General features: G+C 41.2%; 1 protein-coding gene across 1 annotated transcript in view; it reads right to left on the bottom strand.

Moving 5' to 3' along the window:
• LOC132404528 (multiple epidermal growth factor-like domains protein 6) overlaps positions 1 to 22,328 on the bottom strand; it is a 413,466-nt gene that overhangs the window by 108,213 nt on the left and 282,925 nt on the right. Inside the window, exons 6-11 of the mRNA XM_059988705.1 lie at positions 15,697 to 15,819; positions 10,424 to 10,549; positions 9,403 to 9,525; positions 7,054 to 7,176; positions 3,423 to 3,560; positions 2,213 to 2,335 (exon numbers count right to left, since the gene is read on the bottom strand). Of these exons, the coding sequence (XP_059844688.1) occupies positions 2,213 to 2,335; positions 3,423 to 3,560; positions 7,054 to 7,176; positions 9,403 to 9,525; positions 10,424 to 10,549; positions 15,697 to 15,819 (756 nt within the window). The remainder of the gene's footprint in view (positions 1 to 2,212; positions 2,336 to 3,422; positions 3,561 to 7,053; positions 7,177 to 9,402; positions 9,526 to 10,423; positions 10,550 to 15,696; positions 15,820 to 22,328) is intronic.

Consider the following 22,328-nt stretch of genomic DNA (forward strand, 5'->3'; position numbering starts at 1 on the left):
ATTGTCAGTAAAATGTTAACAGCAAAATAGAATACTAGAAGCTAATATAGCAGTGGTCTGTGTGGAAGTATATTTAAAATGAAGCCCCTTGTTTTCAGAGTCTGGGATTCCAGAAATTCTTAGCAGCCGCAATGTACAGTGTATTATAATTAAAATCAGAAAGAGCTCCCTAGTGTTGAACAACAGTAATAAGTCACACTGTTGCACTAATCTCTTTGCTTACTAATAGTGCTCAGCGCCCTCTTTTCCACTTGGCTGGTCCTTCCCAAACGTCAAATGCCCTGGAATATTCTGTTCACTGCTTTGGTCACAAGCTGCGTTATCTGAATCATGGAAAAACCAGAAGCAATCCACCAAAGAGTAGTTTCTTCTCCCATTTCTTCTGGAGCATACATTTAGGATGAGAATCAAGAGGAATCTGCTTGGCATTCTCTACCCCAGAAAAGTGTGGTTGCTCTGTCATTGAGTAATCCAAAGCTAGGAATGATAGATTCTTGGAAAACATGCAGCAAGCAGTTACATGAAGATCAGGTGAGAAAATAGTTTTGAGAGGGAATATCAACCATTATCAAATGATAAAACAGGGGTCTTCGGTTCACATCACTTCTTCATGCTCCTGTTTCTTACATGATATGGTTATGCAGCCTGTTCCTACAACTAACCATTCGTAATCCATCCTATCATGGGTTCAATCCCATTCACTGAATGCCCCCAGTGAGATTTTTATACTAAACCAGAAAGATCATCAAGATAATTGCAATGTGTTCATCCAAAAATATTAATTTTCGTTTTAAAATCTGGCTGACTCTCCATACTTCACACTTTGAGACTACAGGAACTTTGTGTTCCGCATTCCGCAATGCATATTTGCTTTGTTCACTTGGCTGCTTCCCTTCCACTCCAAGGCAGTTTCTTTAATGTTTCCTTAGCGTATATTTTTTTAAGTATGTTTGATTTTGAAAGGTACATTGAATCTGTTAAATATATACTGTACTTTTGTATGAACGTTTTCCTTTAAGACTCCTCAACAGGAAAGACATGGTAGCAATTGATCTGAACCCCTGGCATTTGAAATCTCATGCAACTAGCATAGCAGCAAGGTAACACCAGAGTATCTTCTGCAGAGTATCCTCAAGGCAGAGCTAACACACATAATTTTTAGTGGAGAAGTATGGGAAGATTTAATGAGTGAAAGAAAGATTACTTTGAGTAAACTGTCATGATTTGAGTAGCATGTTATTAGTCAAAGTTTTAATAGTAATGCAAGTTTCCACAGGGGATTGTCTATCTAGTTTTCCAGAACCACATGCTGAATACATTATTCCCACAGGATGACCACCAAATGGATAAACAGGAGGTGGCAGACAACGAGCTATGTACAGATGTCCCAGTAGGTGGCTGAGCCATTCCCCTGGTTTTTTGTCATTCTACATTGACCAGATTTACTTTCAGTTCTATTACCACATAAATCCAGTCTGGGGTTGACCTGGGAAAGATCAGTGCATGTGCACACACTACATTCTTTCAACAGACTCTCCAAAGCTCGAGGAAGTTTGATAGGTAAAGCAGTAGTTTTTTTACAAGGCTGGTAACATCTACACAAAAACTCCTCTTCCCAGTCAAGGGATTTTTTTTTACTCACTGAAATATGGACATTCCTGATTTAATGAGCATGTGTTGGTTTCAGAGCTGACCAGGGTTTGGCTATATGGCGCAAGTCCTTACATAATGTGTGTAAGATTATAAAAGGCACAGATAGAGTGCATAGCCAGCACCTTTTTTCACGGGGTGACAGTGGCTAATACCAGAGGGCATCCTTTTAAAGTGAGTTCAGGGATGTTAAGGGGAGATGTCAGAGATAGTTTCTTTTTGCACAGAGAGCAGGAAGTGCCTGGAATTTATTGCTAGAGGTGGTGAGAGAGGCTGATACAAAAGGGACATTTAAAAAGAATCTTAGATCGGCAAGTGGAGTTATAGACCATGTGAAGGGAAGGATTGGGTTGATTGCGCACAAAGTTAAAAGGTCAGCACAATATCATGGGCTGAAGGACCTGTACTGCTTTACGTTCTATGTTCTAATGCAAAACCTCGGGAGATAAGGGAAGTAGACAGACTGTTTAGAAATATCTGCAATGGTACTCTGAAAGTATGTATTTCCAATCTTAGATGCAGAGGGAAGTGCTCTGGAATGTGCATATCACTGTCACTGTACCATCACAGCTGCATCCATCGATGTTCAGCCGGTATCCTGCTCGACAGCTGCACTCGTAGCCTCCAGGATTGTTAATACAATCTTGTGCACAGCAAGCTGTGTCAGTCTCGCACTCATTGGAATCTGTGACCAAAAGGAAAATCAAACTCCGTTAACCTCAGAGCAATTGAAAATCCGTCTAACAGGGAGCACAGCAAATAGAGAGTTAGTTATCAAAATCAAAGTGCAAGTTTCTTCAAGGTCTGCTTTTTCTTGAGTCATGTTCATCGAACAATGTTAGGCTCCACTATGATACTAGCTGGCTATGCAAGAGCGCTTGAGAGGTATAGAGATTCAGTATTAAAACTAGTCCTTCAGCCTACTATGTCGACAACAATCTTCAGCTGACCATTTATATTAACCCACAGTAGTTCCATTTTGTTATTCCCTCCAGTTTCTCAGCAACTCCTCCCCCACTGCCCCACCATCCCCACAATTCTATCATTCCCCTGCACACCAGGGCAATTAACCCAACATCCTGCTCATGTTTGAGACATCATAGTCACAGAGGGAACATGCAAACTCTGAATGGCACCTAAGCTCAGAATAGAACTCAGGTCTCTGATGCTCTTCTAATGTGCCACCTGGCTGTACTTTCAGAAAGATCAACATAATATTTCAAAACTCACCATTGCAAAGTCAGCCACCCACAGTTACCAAAAGCATAAGAATATAAAGTGGCCATTTGGCTCATTTAATTTTCGGCTGTAAAATCAAAATACTCTTTCATTTAAGTTTGAAGGTAGGACCATGTGGCATAAGGACAAAGTTTAAAATTAATTGGGTGCAAGCTTTTGCTCAAATGGAAATTAATAGGCAGAATGGTGTATGTTAGATAACTCCGCCTCAAACTGTGTGAGAAATTTCAAGACTCTGTCCCTCCCAAGTTACAGAACTTGGTTGTTTTCTTTGCACTTCCCAAACAGAATTGAAGACAAGATCAAATATACTACTACAATGTAACAGTTCTACTTATATATTTTATACAAATGCAAAACTATGTTCAGATTCAGTATCGTGTTATGCTTTCAATTGTATCTCATACACAAACTAAATAACTCAGTACACAGACTGTCACTCTCTCAAGCTCCAGTTGTGTTACAGATGAAGATTTATTTATCAAAATAAAATTCATATGGGTTTAATTAAGATTAATAAACGCTGCAGTTACCAAGACACGTGTGCCCGTCGGAGTCCAGGACATATCCCTGATTACAGGAGCAGGAAGGCCCTGTGGTTGTGTGTTCACAGTGGTGAGAACACCCACCATTGTTCCTCTCACAGCTGTTCACAATCTCCATTTCAATGCCTGTTGATAAAATGATAATTCTGTATTTATCTTCTATAAACCATGCATCCAACATTCAAAATTAAACATCTGAAAATCCATAAATATTGTGCTGACATCCTTTCATAGTTTTTTTACACAACATGTAGGGGAGTTACACCAGCTCTGAAGGAATTTCTAATTTCACCTGCAAGGACTGAAGATAATGCCTGCTCATACAGAAAAATAATATGTTGGAGGAACTCAGCAGGCCAGGAGGGAAATAAGCAGTTGATATTTTGGGCCAATACCCTTCATCTGGACTGGGGGGGGGGGGTGGAGGGGGTAGTGGAAGAAGTAGTACATGCTGGCAGGGGATGATAGGTGAGACCAGGTAAGGGGAAAGGTGGGTGAGTTGGGGAGGGGAGGATGAAATAAGAAGCTGGGAGGCGATAGGTGGAAGAGGAAAAGGGTTGAAGTAAAAGGAATCTGATAGGAGAGGAGAGTGGACCATGGGAGAAAGGAAAGGAGGAGGATGCTAGAGATGTTATCTTAGATCCAGGTTCAGGGGTGGGAGATTCTCTCAGCAGGGAATCCCCACTTCACAATAACAGGACCTGTGATTTATATGACAACTCTTTATCAGCTGCACAATTTTGTCCAGGCCAAGCAAACAGTCCAGTTATACAAAAAAAATTCAACCCATATAGAGTATAGACAATAGACAATAGGTGCAGAAGTAGACCATTCGGCCCCTCGAGTCTGCACCGCCATTCTGAGATCATGGCTGATCATTCACTATCAATACCCAGTCCCTGCCTTGTCCCCATATCCCTTGATTCCCCTATCCATCAGATATCTATCCAGCTCCTTCTTGAAAGCATCCAGAGAATTGGCCTCCACCGTCTTCCGAGGCAGTGCATTCCACACCTCCACAACTCTCTGGGAGAAGAAGCTCTTCCTCAACTCTGTTTTAAATAACTGACCTCTTATTCTCAATCCATGCCCTCTGGTACTGGACTGTCCCAACATCTGGCACATATTTCCTGCCTCAATCCTATCAAATCCAGTATACCAGTAATTATAATCGCGGTTTAATTTTTGGAATGTTAATACAAGAAATGGGAAGTCCTCTATTGATTTTCAGCAAGCACAAGTTCAGGTTTTATATAAGAAAGGCCACTCCAATTATGTGGCAGGGAAATTCTATTCACTGTACTTATCATGGAAATCCACGTCCTGTCAGCTTTATCAACAGTGGTTTCCAACAGCTTGGTACATGTGAAATTCACCAGGATTTTAAAAAAATGATGATGCAGAGCTTTCATGATAGGAATTTTACGGTGCTAACTGCTGTAGGATGGATCTGCACATTGAAACGGACAAAACCTTTTCAGGTATAGACGGATTGGATGAAGGGTTACTTCCTAAAGAGGAGAAAATCTAGAACCAGGGATCACAGTCTCAGAACAAAAGTTTGATGTTTATGATGAAGAGGAGAAGAAAACTTTTCCATTCGAAAGTTGGTTAATCTTTGGATTTTCCACCTGGGAAGCTATGATTGTTTAATCATGGAGTTCATTCAAATAAAAGGACTAATTGGTTTCTTATTTTAAAGAGAATTCAGGGATATGGGGTTAGTGAAGGAAAATGGAACTCAGGTAGAACAGCCATGATCTTGATGCAGAGGAGACTTAAAGGACCAAAAGACTATTTCATTTTCTATTAATTCTCCTCTTCATTGATGGTCCTTTGGAATTGAGGATAACTTTGAGACGCGGAAGTTGCCCATGGACTTAACTGCTGGTCCATTATTAAAGAGATCACGTTGTATGCAGAGACATCTCCTTCCTACACATCTCCCCATCACTTGACGTTCTCCATTACATTCCCCCTCTCTCCATTCCACAGTTACTGTATGTCCTCCTTTCCTGCCTCCTCCCTCACCCTCTATCTCTCAGCTCCAACACCTCCCCTTTTATTTCCCTACCACTTTCCTTTCTCTCTCAATTCTCTTATCTTGCCCATACCAAGCCCTGGGTTCTACCTTCTCCCCGCTCTTCACCAGCTGGCTGTGTGATGTCTCTCCCCTTCCCCCAAGTGAGGAAGTACCCCAGCTTGCATTCTTCAGGACTGCTTCCTGCAATCTCCCTCCCTCCCACTTGAATCCAGAAGCCCCACCACTCATAGACAACAGCTCAGCCTAGGCCTCCCAATCCACAACTAGAAATCCTCAGGAGAACCTTCAGCAGTTCTGTCATTGGTGGTTCCTGATGTGAACTTTCCAATAGGCAAATGGTACTCGAGTTAGTAGGCAAAAAGGATGACATAGACATGGTGGGCGATATGCCTGGTTTCTATGGTGTACAACTGTGACTTGAGTAGAGGCATGCTGCAGGAGGTGAAAAAAGGCCAGCAATATCATGAAGAATCCCGCCAACCTTGCTAACGGATGGATTAAGGAAGAGGCTACGCACATCAGGACCAAAGTACTGAAAAAAAGCTACTTCCCCCAAGCCAACAGGCTGATCAACACCTCCACCCATTAACCCAGCCAGCCTCACTATATATGGTACATCACCCAATGTCACTTTATGGACGTGCAGTCAGTCTATGTAGTAACTGCTTGTACATTGTGTTTTATAGGATTGCTTTTTATATTAATATTTATATCGTTTTTTGTTTGTGTCCTTTCTGCTTATTGTGTGGTTTTATGCTGCATCGGATTTGGAGTAACAACCGCTTTGGTCTTCCTTACACTTGTGTACTGAACAATGACAGTAAACTATCTTGAATCTTTGAATGCTGAGTGTGAACACTTCGGGGCTTTCACCTTCACCAAGCACATGTCAAGCTTCAGGCGACCGCTGCACTGCCTCAGCTGTCTGTTCGTAATCCACGCCTTGTGCTTACCTTATCCATGCAATAGAATTAAGAGCTCACAAATACAGCTGCTACTTATTGCCACCGCACGACAACTCAATAGCTGTGGCTCAGAGTGGTAACCTCATACCTGAATCAGAAACCTGTAATCTCAAGTGACACTTCAAAGGCTTAAGCATAACATTTAGATTGAAAGCCTGGTGCACTACCTGTATTGTCAAATGTATAATCTGTGAGTTGAAAAACTGATGACGCAAGCCAGATTGGAATAAAATATCCTATGTCACTATTTCGATGATGAACACAGGTGATCCTTCCCATGGTCTGACCAACATTGATTCCTCAAACAGTATTAAGAAAGGTCATTCAGAGATTATAGTTACTGTTTGGCTCAGTTGTGCATCTGTGATACAGCAGTGAATGTATTGTAAAGGTACTCCCTTCACTTAGAGATGTTCTGAGATGTTCAAAATGGGATATAAAATGTACTATGTCCATGCAAGGTCCTTCAAATCTTGCTGGATCATCATAGTCCAGAGAGCTGATCTTTCATAAGGTTCAGAGTGAAGTACATGAAATCAGTCAATTGTTGCAGAATGCCACCTCTTATTGCATGTGGATTGCCTCTGCCCAGCTAGAAGGTGGTACTTACGATAACACTGTTTTCCGTCAGCTCCCAGTTCAAATCCAGGGTTACAGAGACAGCTAAATGATCCCAGGATATTGACGCAGCGATGAGCACACATTGCAATTCCTGTGGTGCACTCATTGATGTCTGCAAAGAGAAAACAGTAAGGTACGCATCATTCACAACAGCATTGCTAGCCACATGGGAAGATCACCAGAAAAATACACCAACAACTCTAAGAAGCCCTTCAGTTCATCACATACTCTGTTAGTTCCATTCCAAGTGCTAGATTTTCATTTTAAAAATAACCTGGAAAAACATAAATTGATCTTCAGAACTCTCTGATGATGACAGACTGTGCAAAGTTTTGTGGCTTCAAGATACTATCAACTTTTTCAAAGATTCCATGTCTATTGGTGAGATAAAGGTGAAAGGCATGAAAAATGATTGAAATCTAATATGGTCTTCTTCCGAGGAAAGATAAAATAAATAATGAAGAAATGTTGAGCAGAATGTAACTTGATACATTTCTGTAGTATACGGAGGTGGGGGGGGGGGGGTTGAATCAAAGAAGGCAATAAAAATCAGTGTCATAAATTAACTTTAGACCTCAACAGAGGAGTTTCCTGTAGACATCATCATTATTCACTAGAAGAAGACAACTGAAGGCATGCCCTTGACCAAGAGAAAAATGGGCTGTTAAATTCTACCTTTTATTTGACAAGTGCAAGGCGAAGAGCAGCCAGACCACTGATTCAGCAAATTCGAACAGCTGCTGCAGGAAGTGGTGATTTAAGGGGATGCTCGGGCCAATACAACTGTGGAATTTGTGCATTACTCTGAGGCTCTCAAAGACTAATCACGAAGTTTAAGTGACTCCTCACAACTCCCAATTCTTAATAAAAATGGAAGTGGTAATACAATCATTCAATAGATCTGTAAACATGAACAGACCACCGTGTAGCCACTGGTGGGCTTAGGATGCTGATGCTGATGAGCTGCGGGTAAACATGGTGGCACAAGACAGAATGAAGAGCTCCATTACTTTAATCTTTTACCAGTTACTCCAATATGCATCTCCTATTGTGCAGGAACTATTCAGGCAATATCTCTTCTAGTTTGCCATTCAACAGAAGAATTCAAGTTCCTTGGAAAAATTAGAACCTTCTCCATGGCAGAATAGTTGAGATTCTATTGAACCTACTCTGGATCCCTGTTTTGAAAGAACACATCTAACAATTGAACATTCCTTTCACCGAAGTGCAGGGAGCTGAGGGTTGATCATAAGCAGGTATATAAATTCATGAGGGGCATAGTGAATGCTTGCTGTCTTTTTTCCAAAGGTAGGGGAATCAGAAACTAAAGAGCAAGGATTAAGGTGAGAGGAGAAAGATTTAAAGTGTTCCAGAGGGGAAACTTTTTCAGAGTGCGGTGGGTATATAGAACAGGCTGCTAGAAGAAGTGATGGAGTTACAATTGCAAAGTTTTTGAAAAAACGTGGACAGGTGCATGTATTCAAAAGGTTGAAAGGGAATATGAACCAAATGCAGACAAGTGGGTCTAGATCAAGTAGACAACTTGGCATGGACGAGTTGTGTTAAAGACCCTGTTTCCTTCTGTATAACTCTATGACCAGATGACACTAACTCACTTAGCCAACAGAAAACGACAGTCAGGATCTTAAACCATGAATGAGAGGCACTGACTAAGTTGGGTCTAGAGTTTCATGGGATACTCTTACAAATTAAAAAAAAGTGACATGAATAACATGCTTGTTGAGTTTTGTTCTGTGGAGAAAAGAAATAATGTCAGAGCAGCAGACTAAACCTGAGCTGAAGTTTAAGTTATTGGCTCTCCAAGATCACTAGGAACCACTGAATTTCCAACTCTAGCTTTATTATAGTCCAATGCTTACCTCAAAGTAATACACAGCAGCACAATTGAAACTGTAATGTCATAACACAAAGAAACCATAACTGTTATCAATTCAATAAATTGTTTTAAAGAACAAAGCACTCATTACTGTAATTGCTGAAAAATTAACTACAAGTTGCAAAATTAAAGATCACGGATTAAGGATTAACTTCAAATGTATTTACTGTGGTGCACTAGGCAGGAAGTGGATGCAACCAAAAATACAACATTCAAAAATTATAAAGAATAAAGAAGTATATAAAAATAAAGTTAGAGGTTAAAGTACAGATATGGAATAAAATGTTCATAAATTTGAGATTTTACTATTGGTTGCAATGGTACAGATGCTAACTGGGTTAACTTTGGAATTTGTTAAAAGTAAAGATCTAGTTGATGGTCCAAGCAGGGGTTGAATCACTCTCTGTGACCTTATTTTGCTATTATTCTGCATTTCCATACCTTCACAGTTCTTTCCATTCACCGACAGCAGATATCCAGGATTGCATTCACACCGCACAGTTCCAGCTTCGTTGTGGCATATGTGGCTACAGCCACCATTTCTCTCACGACACGGATCTTTCACTAGTGATGATCAAAACAGCAATCTCTAACCATGTTACTCAGCTCCCCAGAAGCTTACTTCAACATACAGAGAGGCGGTGTGCAGAAACATCCATGACTACCCACACCAGAATATATCAGGATAACAATGCTACTGTTCCATGATAGACCCAGCTTTGTTTGTCTAATTGAGGGTACAGATTATTCATCTGCTTATAGTATCAAATAGGGAATATTTTCACCTTTGTACTTACAGAGTGAGTAAGTATCTGCCTTGTCACATTACATACATTGGTCACCCAAAAATTTAAGTGTGAGTTCTCAGTACTTAGTCAACACCAGTAAGGCTGGTGTTATTCTGATAAAATGCAAATAAGTCTCCTTCACCTCTTGAAGTTCATGCTTCCACAATAAACTGTAGATTCATAGATCTGGGTCCAACAGAAGCAAAGGAAAGTAAATCTAGTTCTTAGCTGGGATGGCAGTGTACTTGGAGGAGGATATGAGGAAGCAAGATGTGTCAATAAGTCACAGCTCTGTTTTTTTATTAGTTATCCCATAGTTGCTGGAAATTTCAGGCCATATCAAAAGCCATCTCCAGGGCTATTGACAATCATGAAGTATGGTATTTGGTTGCATGTTAGTCAAAGCTGGCCAGGATGAATTTCCACCGCGTCTGGTAGAAGGTCGCTTGTTCATTGACTGCAGGGTTCCTATGTGACTCATAACTATCACAGTTAGCTTTGCCTTCAAACCTTTCGTCTCAGTGCAAAGCTCAGGAATAAATATTATCTAAACATTTTCAAAGGTACAGGACTATGTAATGTCAGCAGTGTGCACACTGCCCCATCCCTGCTAGAATTACAACCATCCCACATTTATCTACTACATGCTCAAGGTGGATATCTGCATTGCTTACGTTCACAGTGTTTCCCGTCTGCCGTCAGTCGGTAGTTCCATCGGCACTTGCACTGATAGTGGTTTTCACTGATCTGCACACACTCATGTTCACAACCGCCATTGTTCATGGAACAGGAGTTGATAGCTAACAGGTTCCAAAAGAGAAGACAAAAATTTGGTAATCGCACAAGACCCGAGAATTATCTAACCTTCAGGCAATATGACTGAGAATAATTAAACTTTCTTCTATTTACAACGTCTGGACATTTCCTTTTGGGGCATTTAGACTTTCTTCAGTCACTAGCCCAGTCAGTGATTAGGAAAGAGGAACATTAGCCATTGTGGCACATGTGGCCCGTTTTATTCACTGCGATGCCTACTTTCTGTCCGAAGACTGTGGTCCAGGAGGGCACCCAGGCTGTGCTACAGGAACTTTGCTGCCTTCTCCACCCTGATCCTCTGACAGGCAAGGGGGTCAGCAGAAGGAACAAAGAGCAACTTAGCTGACCCTTCTGAGCATGCATCCCGAAAACAAACTGGTAAATGAGCTCAGATAGTCGGAACTGCTCATTCCCAACTCAGTTAAATTGGCTCTGCCTGTTGTGGACTCAACTCCAATCAGAAAAGTAGTGTGGGTCATATTTTTTGTCTATCATGTACAGTAAATAGAGCGGCATGAGAGCTCAAGAGCCAGGGGATCTATTCTCCTGATTCCCATTTCAAAATGCTAAGAGCACAAAAATCAATTCTATATGATTATTATTAAAAAATTGATGGGATCAAGGGATTCCAGAATAACTGCTTGCGTCAAAATTTAAAGAGGTTCAAAATACCACCATAAATGACTTCCCTTAAATTGTCACTGGAGACAAGGTGACTGTAAATGTGGATTCAACGTGCCTACATCATTACAGGCAGGAGTAATCCCACTAATCACAGGACCTCTTAACCTTTAGGTTTATCTGAAAGTTGGTCATCTTCTTGAAGACTTGAATATCCACTCAAAGTGGTCACGCTGAGGTGCAATCAAGGAGAAACTGCATCAAATAACAACAGTTTCACTTTAATGCCAGCTTTGTCTTTAATAAGTCTGACCTTTTAGCTTCAAAGTGCTGCTGGTTTAATGAGGTGGAAAATCCAGGATTTGCTCCCTCCCCACCCGACTGCCTGAGGTAAGGTTCCTTATTCTTCCTACCCTCTGATTCCTTTCAAAAGAAAGGCTTTCCCAGCAAACACCATCTCCAACCTCCTGAATGGGAGGATAGACACCAATACTGCATTTTGCACCTGCCAGTCAAATTAACCCACGTCCATCAACAGTTGTAATAGGGATCAAAGCATTAGGGACTCTGCAAGTAAAACACAGAAAGTCCAAAAGGCATAAGTAAATCAAACCTAGGATTGCTCAGTTATGGTTTTGTCTTGAAGCTTATAGAGGACTAACCTCATCTCCCATATGTGCTCCGTGTGGATTGTTCAATACCGTAAGATGGCAGTGATTGGATTTCACTGGGACACACAATACGGCTCAGTTTTCTCAGTAGCTTCCCAGTAAAATGAATGGGTCGCTCTGCACATTACAACTGGAAACCTTCAGCCTTTTGTGTTTAACTTCCACTGTTCTCAATTCAAGTTTTTGCACAGGATTCAGGGTTTTAACAGTGGTTTTCTCATGAAAAGCAACAGAAGACTTAAAACATGTGCAAAAGTTTAACATGCACAAGAATTAAAATGCTCACTCAGCAATCTTGCTGCCAGCAGGACCAAAGTAAATGTTGGTATAAGGTACTGATCTTTAATATATTACTGTCCTCATTACCTTTCAGATTATAGCCTCACCATGGGCAAACAGTAGGTAGCAAAGTACTCAAGATACTAATGAGAGATTACCAAGCCTAGTTATATGGAAAAAGTAATTGTAGACCTTGATAACAGCCAGCAGGACAGTATCATGGTGACTGATGAACTGCCATTAGAAATTAGTAGTAGGGTTGAGTTGAGAAATCTTTGGTAAAGTTTGAAAATTTAAGGGGATCTGGCACCTGCTTTTTATACAGGAGTCATGCATAAATATCACGCTATATATCTGCTGAAGTAGTATGGTCCCAGAGGACTGAAAGAAGCAAATGTCACTCCACTCTTTAAGAAGGGAGGAAGACAGAAAAAAATAGAAATTATCGGCCAGTTAGCCTAACCTCAATGGTTGGGAAAGTGTTGGAGTCTATTGTTAATTATGAGGTTTCGAGGTACTTGGAGACTAATGATAAAATAAGTCAGAGTCAGCATGGTTTCTGTAAAGGGAAATCTTACCTGACAAACCTGGTAGACTTCTTTGAGGAAGTAACTAACAGGGTGGACAAAGGAGAGGCAGTGGATGCCATTTACTTGGATTTTCAAAAGGCATTGGATAAGGTGCCACTCATGAGGTTGCTTAACAAGATAAAATCTTAAGGTGGTACAGGATAGATACTGGCATAGATAGTGGAGTGGCTGACAGATAAGAGGCAGTGAGTAGGAATAAAAGGGGCCTTTTCTGGTTGGCTGCCAGTAACTAGTGGTGTTCCTCAGGGGTCAGTATTGGAACTGCTACTTTTAACATTGTTTATCAATGATTTAGTTAATGGATTTGATGGCTTTGTGGCAAAGTTTGTGGATGATACAAAGGTAGGTGGAGGAGTAGGCTGTGTTGAGGAAGCAATGTGATTACAGCAGGATTTAGACAAATCGGAAGAATGGGCAAAAAAATACAGTGTTGGGAAATGTATGATAATGCATTTTGGTAAAAGGAGCAGTAGTGTAGACTATTATTTAAATAGGGAGAAGGTTCAAATATCAGAGGTGCAGAGGGACTTGTGTTCAAGATGCCAGAAGGCGAATTTACAGGTTGAGTCTGTGGTAAAGAAGGCAAATGCAATGTTGGCATTTATTTCAAGGGGAATAGAATATAAAGGCAATGAGATAATGCTGAGCCTTTATAAGACTCTAGTCAGGCTGCACTTGGAGTATTGTCAACAGTTTTGGGCCCTGCATCTTAAAAAGAATGTGTTGTCATTGGAGAGAGTGCCAAAGAGGTTCACGAGGACAATTGAAGGAATGAAGGGGTTAACGTATGAGGGGCATTTGGCAGCTTTGGGTCTGTACTCACTGAAATTTAGAAGAACGTGAGGAGATCTCATTGAAAGCTACTGAATGTTGAAAGGGATGTTGAAGGATGTGGAGAGGGTGTTTCCTATGGTGACAGCATCCAGAACCAGAGGGCACAGCTCAAAATTGAGAGGTGGAACAGAGATAAGGAGGGATTTTTTTTAGCAAGAGAGAAGTAAATCTGTGGAATGCTCTGCCACAGACTGTGGTGGAAGCCAATTTAAGGCGGTATTTGATCATTTTCTGATCAGTCAGAGCATCAAAGAATATGGCGAGAAGGCAGGTATATGGGGTTGAGTGGGATCCAGGATCAGCCCTGATGGAATGGCGGAGCAGACTCAATGGGCTGAATCGCCTAATTCTGCTCCTGTGTCTTAAGACCATAAGTGCTTAGTTCTGCTTCTAGTTTAAGTCTTGGCCGGTGGACCAGTACTTCTGATTGCATTCACCTTAGTGTGAGTGCCACTTGCCCATTATTGTCTGTGCACGTGGTGATGTCAACAATGTTCATTATGTCCCTTTTGACAAAAATTGGAGCAAACATTCAAACCAATGGCATTCAATTTTCATTGTCAATGTGTAATAGGAACCATGCATGAATAATAGGGCCCCAGATGAAAATTGATTTAGCAGTGACCACACCAGCATTTCAATTATCATTTTCACCATGCCACAAGGAACTGAACTTTAGACCACAAGTTTTCCAGCACCATGAATCTCACTGAAATAGGCTACTATCCATGCCCCCAATAATCCAGCTCCTTGCAGTGGTTTAGGTCCATGAGCACTGCACCACTTCACAACACATGGGATGTCTCGGGGGCGGGCGGGGGGGGGGGGTTTCTAGGGTGACATTTCCTCCCTTTTCCCCAACTCCACCTCCTCCTTTCTCCTGGCTTCCTTCTCCCATCCACTTCTATTATCCCTTGCTTCAATGACATCTTTCTGGCTCGATCGGACAGGACAATTTGACTGAGATGATACAAGCAATACAACAGCCATGAGCTCCGTAAACAAGTGCTACTGCATCATTCTGTTGCTTCTTCGTAAGAAGGAAGCATAATAACAATTTCTTGATCTTTTTCGGTGTGCCACAGTTTGATGTTAATAACCATTTAGTGCACCAAAAATGGGTAAAATCCATTTTCTAGGCTAGGCTCCTCAAACTTGTCGTATATGTGAGATGATATTTCACAGGAAAGGATTCTATTGTTGTTGGTAATTACAAGAAATCTGCCAATTGTTAAGATGTAACAAGAAATCATTGCTTCTGGTGAGTGATTAGCTTTCATATGAAAGATGACCACTTTAGCATTTAATACCTTTAAACCAGCATGTGTGCCTTTGCTGTAGGAATGGTTTGATCACAAAAACTTTCAAACGTCCTGCCATAATCTCCTACAAAGTGATACCAATGCCATTGAGAGGAAAATCCTACAAAAGATAGTGGATTTAGCCCAGTACATCATGGGTAAAGCCCTCCCAACCACTGAGCACATCTACATGAAACATTGTCATAGGAAAGCAGCATCCATCATCAGAGATCCTCACCACCCAGGCCATGTTCTTTTCTCGCTGCTGCCATCAGGTAGAAGGTACAAAAGCCTCAGGACATGTACTGCTAGATTCAGGGACAATTACTACCTCAGTCACCCGGCTCTTGAACAAAGGGGATAAGTACACTCATTTGCCCATCCATCATTTTAACGTTGTATCTTGATATCTCATGTTCTCATTATGCTATTTATTTATATCTGCATTTACATTGTTTGTTGTCTTCTGCACTCTAGTTAATCATTCACTGATCCCTTTGTAGTTATTATTCTATAGATTCGTTGAGTATGCCTGCAGGAAGATGAATTGCAGGATTCAATATGGTAACATCTAAGTACTTTGATTATAAATTTACTTCGAACTTTTCTACACTCTTGAAATGCATCAGATATCTCTATTGTAATTTTTTTTTTCTGTTTTCTTTAAACTTTATTTGTTTTGGCAAAAAGTAAAGTGTTTCTTCTCCTCTACCAGTATCATAGACCAGATACTGCCAAGTGGAAGCACTTTGGAGCAATTAGCAAGTAGACAGTCAATCTGATTCCTACATGTGAAAAAGGAGTTACAACAGTTCACTTTGCCAGTCAAACTTACTGATGCATGTGCGACCATCTGCATGGATCTTGTAGCCGGGCTCACATTCACAGTAGAAAGAGCTCTTGGTGTTGATACAACTTTGTTGGCAGCCTCCATTAACCACAGAACATTCATCAACATCTACAAAGGGAAAAGAAAACAAATTCAGGCATAGACAAAGATAGTTAATGACCTTTGAATGAAAAAGTAGTGTACTAAATGTAAATAAACTTATAAAATAACTGGTAACCATCTGTAAAGCTTTAAGAAACTAACAAAATGGTCACTACTCAATAGAGTCTCTGTCCACATTGAAGACAGAACAAATCAGAAAGAAGTTGTGCACACATTGATTTTAGGCGCATTCGTGATGGCTTTTGTGTGTAATTGGAACATAAAAACTGTTTTGTACACATTAGATTCTGCTCGTGATTATTCTGTTGATCAGTGACCATTGGAAAATGGGGCATTTCCGGGCTTGCTTCACCTCGACACATTGTCCAGTGTCTGATATGCATCTACTGGCATTGATCAGTGTGCAGCAACTATTTCCATAGTTGCCAACAGGAATTGAAGCTTAAACATGTTGGCCTACAACTTTCCTTTCTGCTCACTGTAAAACAAGGAAAAAAAACCTGGTGAGTTGTCAATAGAATGCAAATAAAAGATCCCCACTGGTACTTCAAAGCTTTGCCCATAACGTCCACTACGCTCTGCACTCTGCACTTCACATTTGTCCACAAGTATCACTGATAGCTCATTTTTTTATGGCACAAAAGGAGGCCATTCTGCCCATTGAGTGTATGCCAGAGTCCCCTAGGGGAGGCATAAGCAATCACAAGGAGAACCTGCAAATTCCACACCAGCATTCTTGGAGGTTCAATGGAAATCTAGATCACTGGAGGTATGAAAAAGCAACACTCCCTGCAGTAAAACTGTGCTGCTCCTAAACACAAGATGCTGCATTCATTGCCCCTTGATGTGCCCACACCTCAGAGTGCCTTTGGGAGCATTTATTGAGCATCATACAAAGAGACACAGAGGAAAATGATGTATCCTCCACTCATATGACTATTTGCCTTCTCCTTCACAGCATCTTTTTATGCCACCACATTGTGAAAGTCATGAACAATATTCCTTCAGATTATTCACCTACTTCCCAACAACCTCCAGACACCAGGTGTGGACACTGGACCAATAAGTGAACCAAAAGATAGGTGAGCTCCAGTTTTGAGACCTTACAAAGCAGCTAGCTACAGACCTTGAAATAATCCACCACCTCTTCCTGTTACCAGAAAACTATGTAATGCAGAGACAGATTACAAGGATGCATGGCTTCAAGGTGCACTAAGCAAAACGTATGAATACATTTAATTTCAAAAGTATTAGATTGTCGATTTAAAGACATCTGCAAAGAGAGTGGGAGAGAAATGCATCCCGAGATTAGTAGTTCTAAATGTGCAGTTATACAAGCATCTTTGTAATAAAATCCACTTCCAAATTTTTATTCAACTGACTTCAAATGGGTCTGAATTTTGAAAGCAGAGTACAATACACAGACATTACCGTATTGCACATTTACTTCTATTGATCCATGTACAGATTTGCATTCCTGTTATGCAGGCCATTTAAAAGCCAGAACGCATCACCAATCAAGCTAAGTACATTGTAGAGGAAAATGTAGGCATCTGTAAACTTAATCTAAGTTCATTGCAGTGTTTTTCCATTAAAAAGTGAACCTTAAACTTCATGGCTTAAATGCAGATTTCAAAGTATTTATATGCGGAATCAGTGAATATGCATTAAATCCAAGCTCACAGTTCTGCACAGTGTAGTACTGCTTATTACAGTTCAGAACTCAGGAAAACTGTATAAATAGCAGAAGATTTTTTTGTGAACATATTTATAAGAAAATGAGAGATAAGGCAGGAGTCAGTTAGTAGTCTGGAACATCTTCAATAGTACAATGCAAAGTCTTAGGCACATGTATATAGTTAGGGTGCCTAAGACTTTTGCACAGTACTATAGCAATTTTATGTATTGCATTGTACAGCTGTCACAAAAAAAATCATGACATATTTGAGTGATGATAAACATGATTCTGATATGGGTCTCTCATGAACTGAGAAAGGGAAGAAGGCAGGCAGGGGGAATCAAGGTTAGGAAAAGGGGAAGGGAGTGGTGAGCAAACAACAAGCAGCAGAGAGATATTCTATAATGATCAATAAAACCTGGATGTGTCTGCACCCAAGCCAACCACCACCCATCCCCAGCACTTCTTCTCTGCCACCTGTCCCACACACCTCCCGTGTCATTCCACCCTGTCATTCCCAACATCCTTTGCTTCCACCTTATTTACAACTGGCTCTGCACTCCATGTTGAGAAATACACCACTGTGCAGAAGTCTTAGGCTCCAGTGTGTGTAAAACAATGAGCATTGAAGCCTACGTCATCAAGAACCAACTAAGATGGTGAGGTCATGTGGGTCGGATGAAAGACAGACGTCTGCAGAAACAAATCTTCTACTCCCAGCTTAAAGAATGCAAACGTAAAAGAGGGGGACAACAGAAGAGATTCAAATATGTCTTAAAAGCCAACACGAAGAGATGTAACATTAACATCAACAATTGGAAACCAATGCCAAGGACAGGAAACTCTGGCAAACCATCACCCGAGCAGGAACAGCAACTTTCGAAGCCAACAGATGTGCAGAATTAGAAGAAAAGAGAAGAAAATGCAAAGAGAGGCAGCAACAGCCAAAGCCCGATCTGCCGTCTGGAACTACCTGTCCTGAATGCAGAAGAACTTTCAAAGCCAAGATTGGACTCATCAGCCACTTGAGAGCCCATGAATAGATCAACAGAATGAAGACCATTATCTTCGACCTACACACACACACACGCATGCACTTAAGACTTTTGCACAGTATTGTTCAGTTCCATTATCCTATGTCAAATGCAGAAATAGCAAATATGAGGGAACATAGCTCTAATGTGATAGAGGGAAACTTTAAAGGATGTGCGTAGGGTAAGTTTTCATTTTTCCAGGGATTCACAGGTAGTGGGAACTTGGTGCCAGTGGTAGTGGTGAAAACAAGCGTGACAGTGTCATTTAAGAAACGTTTTTGACAGACATGTTAACATGCAGGGAATGGAAGGATATGGATCATGTACAGACAGAAGGGATTTCATTTAATTTGCCATAATTGCAGCATAGACTAGGTGGGCTGAAAGGCCTGTTCCCTTGACATACTATTTGGTGATTCTATGTTCTATAGCCATCTCCCTTTATTCCATGACCTCAAAGAGCTGCAGTTGTTAAGCTCAACCATCCCCGTTTTGAATGAGTCAGGGTAGAGAATTCCAAAGATTCACCAGCCTCACAGTGAAATAATTTCACCTCATCCCTGAGGATAGAGCTATGGGTGTTGTCTACATGAATTTTAGTAAGGCATTTGACAAGACCCCACATGATAGGTTCATTCAAATGATTGTGTTGCATGGTATCCATGTTCAGTTGCCATTTGAATTCAGAATTGGCTTGTCATAGTTAACAGTAGATAACGGTCAATAGTTGATGGGACTTCTTTCGACTGGAGGTCCGTGACATGGTGTTTAGCAGGGATCCATACTGTGAATTCTCCTGTTTGTGTTATATACACTGTTTGTGATAAGTGGCCATTGAATGTACGTTCATGGTCTTCTGAAACCCATCCACTTTAAGGTTCAGTGTGTTGTGCATTCAGAGAACTTCATCTACACAGCACTGTTGTACTGCATGATTTTTTGAGTTACTGTCATTTTCCTGCCAGCTTGAACCAGTCTGGCCATTCTCCTCAAAACTCTCTCATTAACAAGGCACTTTTGCCCACAGAATTCCAGTGCACTGGATGTTTTTTGTTTTTCGCTCCATTCTCTATAAACTCTAGTGGCTGTTGTGCATGAAAATCCCAGTCAGTAGTTCTGAGATACTCAAACCACACTGTCCAGCACCACCAATCATTCCACCACAGTCAAAGTCACTTCAGTCACATTTCTTCCTCACCCTGATGTTTGGTCTAAACAAGTGAACCTCTTGATCTCTGCATGTTTTTATGCACTGTGTTGCTGCCAAATGATTGGCTAATTAGATGTTTCCATTAGTGAGCAGGTATAAACATCTACCTAATAAAGTGGCCACTGGGTATATGTCATGAAGGAGCGGCATGGCAGCAAGTAGTTAGAACAGTGCTTTACAGTACCAGTGACTCAGGTTCAGTTCTCATCACTGCCTTTAAGGTGGTTGTATGTTTTCCCTGTGACTGCTTGGGTTTCCCCGGGGTGCTCTGGTCTCCTCCCACAGTCAAAAGATGGACTGTTTCATAGGTTAATTAGACATTGTAAGTTGTCCCTGATCAGGCTAAGATTAAATTGGCTTTTTTGCAAAGTTTGCAGACGATATGAAGGTAGGTTGTGGGGAAGGTAGCTTTGATGAAGTAAAGAGGCTACAGAAGGACTTAGACAGATTAAGAGAATGGGCAAAGAACTGGCAAATGGATAATAGTCTTGGGAAGTGGAAGGTCATGAACTTTGGTAGAAGAAATAAAAGAGTTAACTATTTTCGAAATGGAGAGAAAATACAAAAATCTGAGACAAAAAGGGATTTATGAGCCCTTGTTTAAGAAACATAGAAATATAGAAGCATAGAAAACATAAAGCACAATTTTGGCCCTTCAGCCCACGATGCTGTGACGAACATGTAGTTATTTTAGAAATTACCTAGGGTTACCCACAGCCCTCTATTATTCTAAGCTCCATGTACCTATCCCGGAGTGTCTGAAAAGACCTTATCTTATCAGCATCCACCACCATTGCTGGCAGCCCATTCCATGCCCTCACCACCCTCTGTGTAAAAAACTTACCCCTGACATCTTCTCTGTACGTACTTCCAAGCACTTTAAAACTGTGCCCTCTCATGTTAGCCATTTCAGCCCTGGGGAAAAGCCTCTGAATATCCACATGATCAATACCTCTCATCATCTTACACACCTCTATCAAGTCACCGCTCATCTTCCGTCGCTCCAAGGAGAAAAAGCTGAGTTCACTCAACCCATTTTCATAGGGCATGCAGCCCAATCAAGGCAACATCCTTGTAAATCTCCACTGCACCCTTCCTATGGCTTTCACATCCTTCCTGTAGTGAGGTGACCAGAACTGAGCACAGTACTCCAAGTAGGGTCTGACCAGTGTCCTATATAGCTGTAACATTAACTCTCAGCTCTTAAACTCAATTCCATGGTTGATGAAGGCCAATACACTGTACGCCTTCTTAACCACAGAGTCAACCTGAGCAGCAGCTTTGAGCGTCCTATGGAGTCCGACCCCAAGATTCTTCTGATCCTCCACACTGGCAAGTGTCTTACCATTAATTTTATATTCTGCCATCATATCTAACCTACCAAAATGAACCACCTCACACTTATCTGGGTTGAACTCCATCTGCCCCTACTCAGCCCAGTTTTGCATCCTATCGATGTCCTGCTATAACCTCTGACAGCCCTCTGCACTATCCACAACACCCCAACCTTTGTGCCATCAGCAAATTTACTAACCCATCTCTCGACTTACTCATCCTGGTCATTTATAAAAATCACGAAGAGAAGTGGTCCCGGAACAAATCCCTGAGGCATACCACTCAGCACCAACCTCCATGCAGAACCACTCTTTGCCTTCTGTGGGCAAGCTAATTCTGGATCCATAAAGCAAGGTTCCCTTGGATCCCATGCCTCCTTACATTCCCAATAAGTTTTGCATGGTGTATCTCATCAAATGCCTTGCTGAAATCCACATACACTACGTCTACTACTCTACCTTCATCAATGTGTTTAGTCACATCCTCAAAAAATTCAATCAGGCTCATAAGGCACGTCCTGCCTTTGACAGAGCCATGCTGACTATTCCTAACCATATTATGCCTCCTCAAAAGTTCATAAATCCTGCCTCTCAGGCTCTTCTCCATCAACTTACCAACCACTGAAGTAAGACTTACTGTTCTATAATTTCCTGGACTATATCTACTCCCTTTTTTGAATAAGGGAACAACATCTGCAACCCTCCAATCCTTCGGAACCTCCCCCATAACCATTGATGATGCAAAGATATTGCCAACGGCTCAGCAATCTCCTCCCTCACCTCCCACAGTAGCCTGGGGTATATTACATCAAGTCCTGGTGACTTATCCAACGATGTTTTCCAAAAGCTCAAGCACATCCTCTTTCTTAATGTCTATATGCTTAAGCTTTTCAGTCCGCTGTAGTCATCCCTACAATCGCCAAGGTCCTTTTCCATAGTGAATACTGAAGCAAAGCATTCATTAAGTACTTTCTCTATCTCCTCTGGTTCCATAAACACTTTTCCACTGTCACACTTGATTGGTGCTATTATCTCACATCTTATCCTCTTGCTCTTCACATACTTGTAGAAAGCCTTGGCGTTTTCCTTAATCCTGCTCGCCAAAGCCTTCTCAAGGCCCCTTCTGGCTCTCCTAATTTAATTCTTAAGTTCCTTCCTAATAGCCTTATAATTTTCTAGATCTCTATTATTACTTAGTTTTTTGAACCTTTCATAAGCTTTTCTCTCCTTCTTGACTAGATTTTCAACAGCCTTTGTAT

This window comes from Hypanus sabinus, chromosome 2 (assembly GCF_030144855.1).
Source record: "Hypanus sabinus isolate sHypSab1 chromosome 2, sHypSab1.hap1, whole genome shotgun sequence".
Classification (NCBI taxonomy): Eukaryota; Metazoa; Chordata; class Chondrichthyes; order Myliobatiformes; family Dasyatidae; genus Hypanus; species Hypanus sabinus.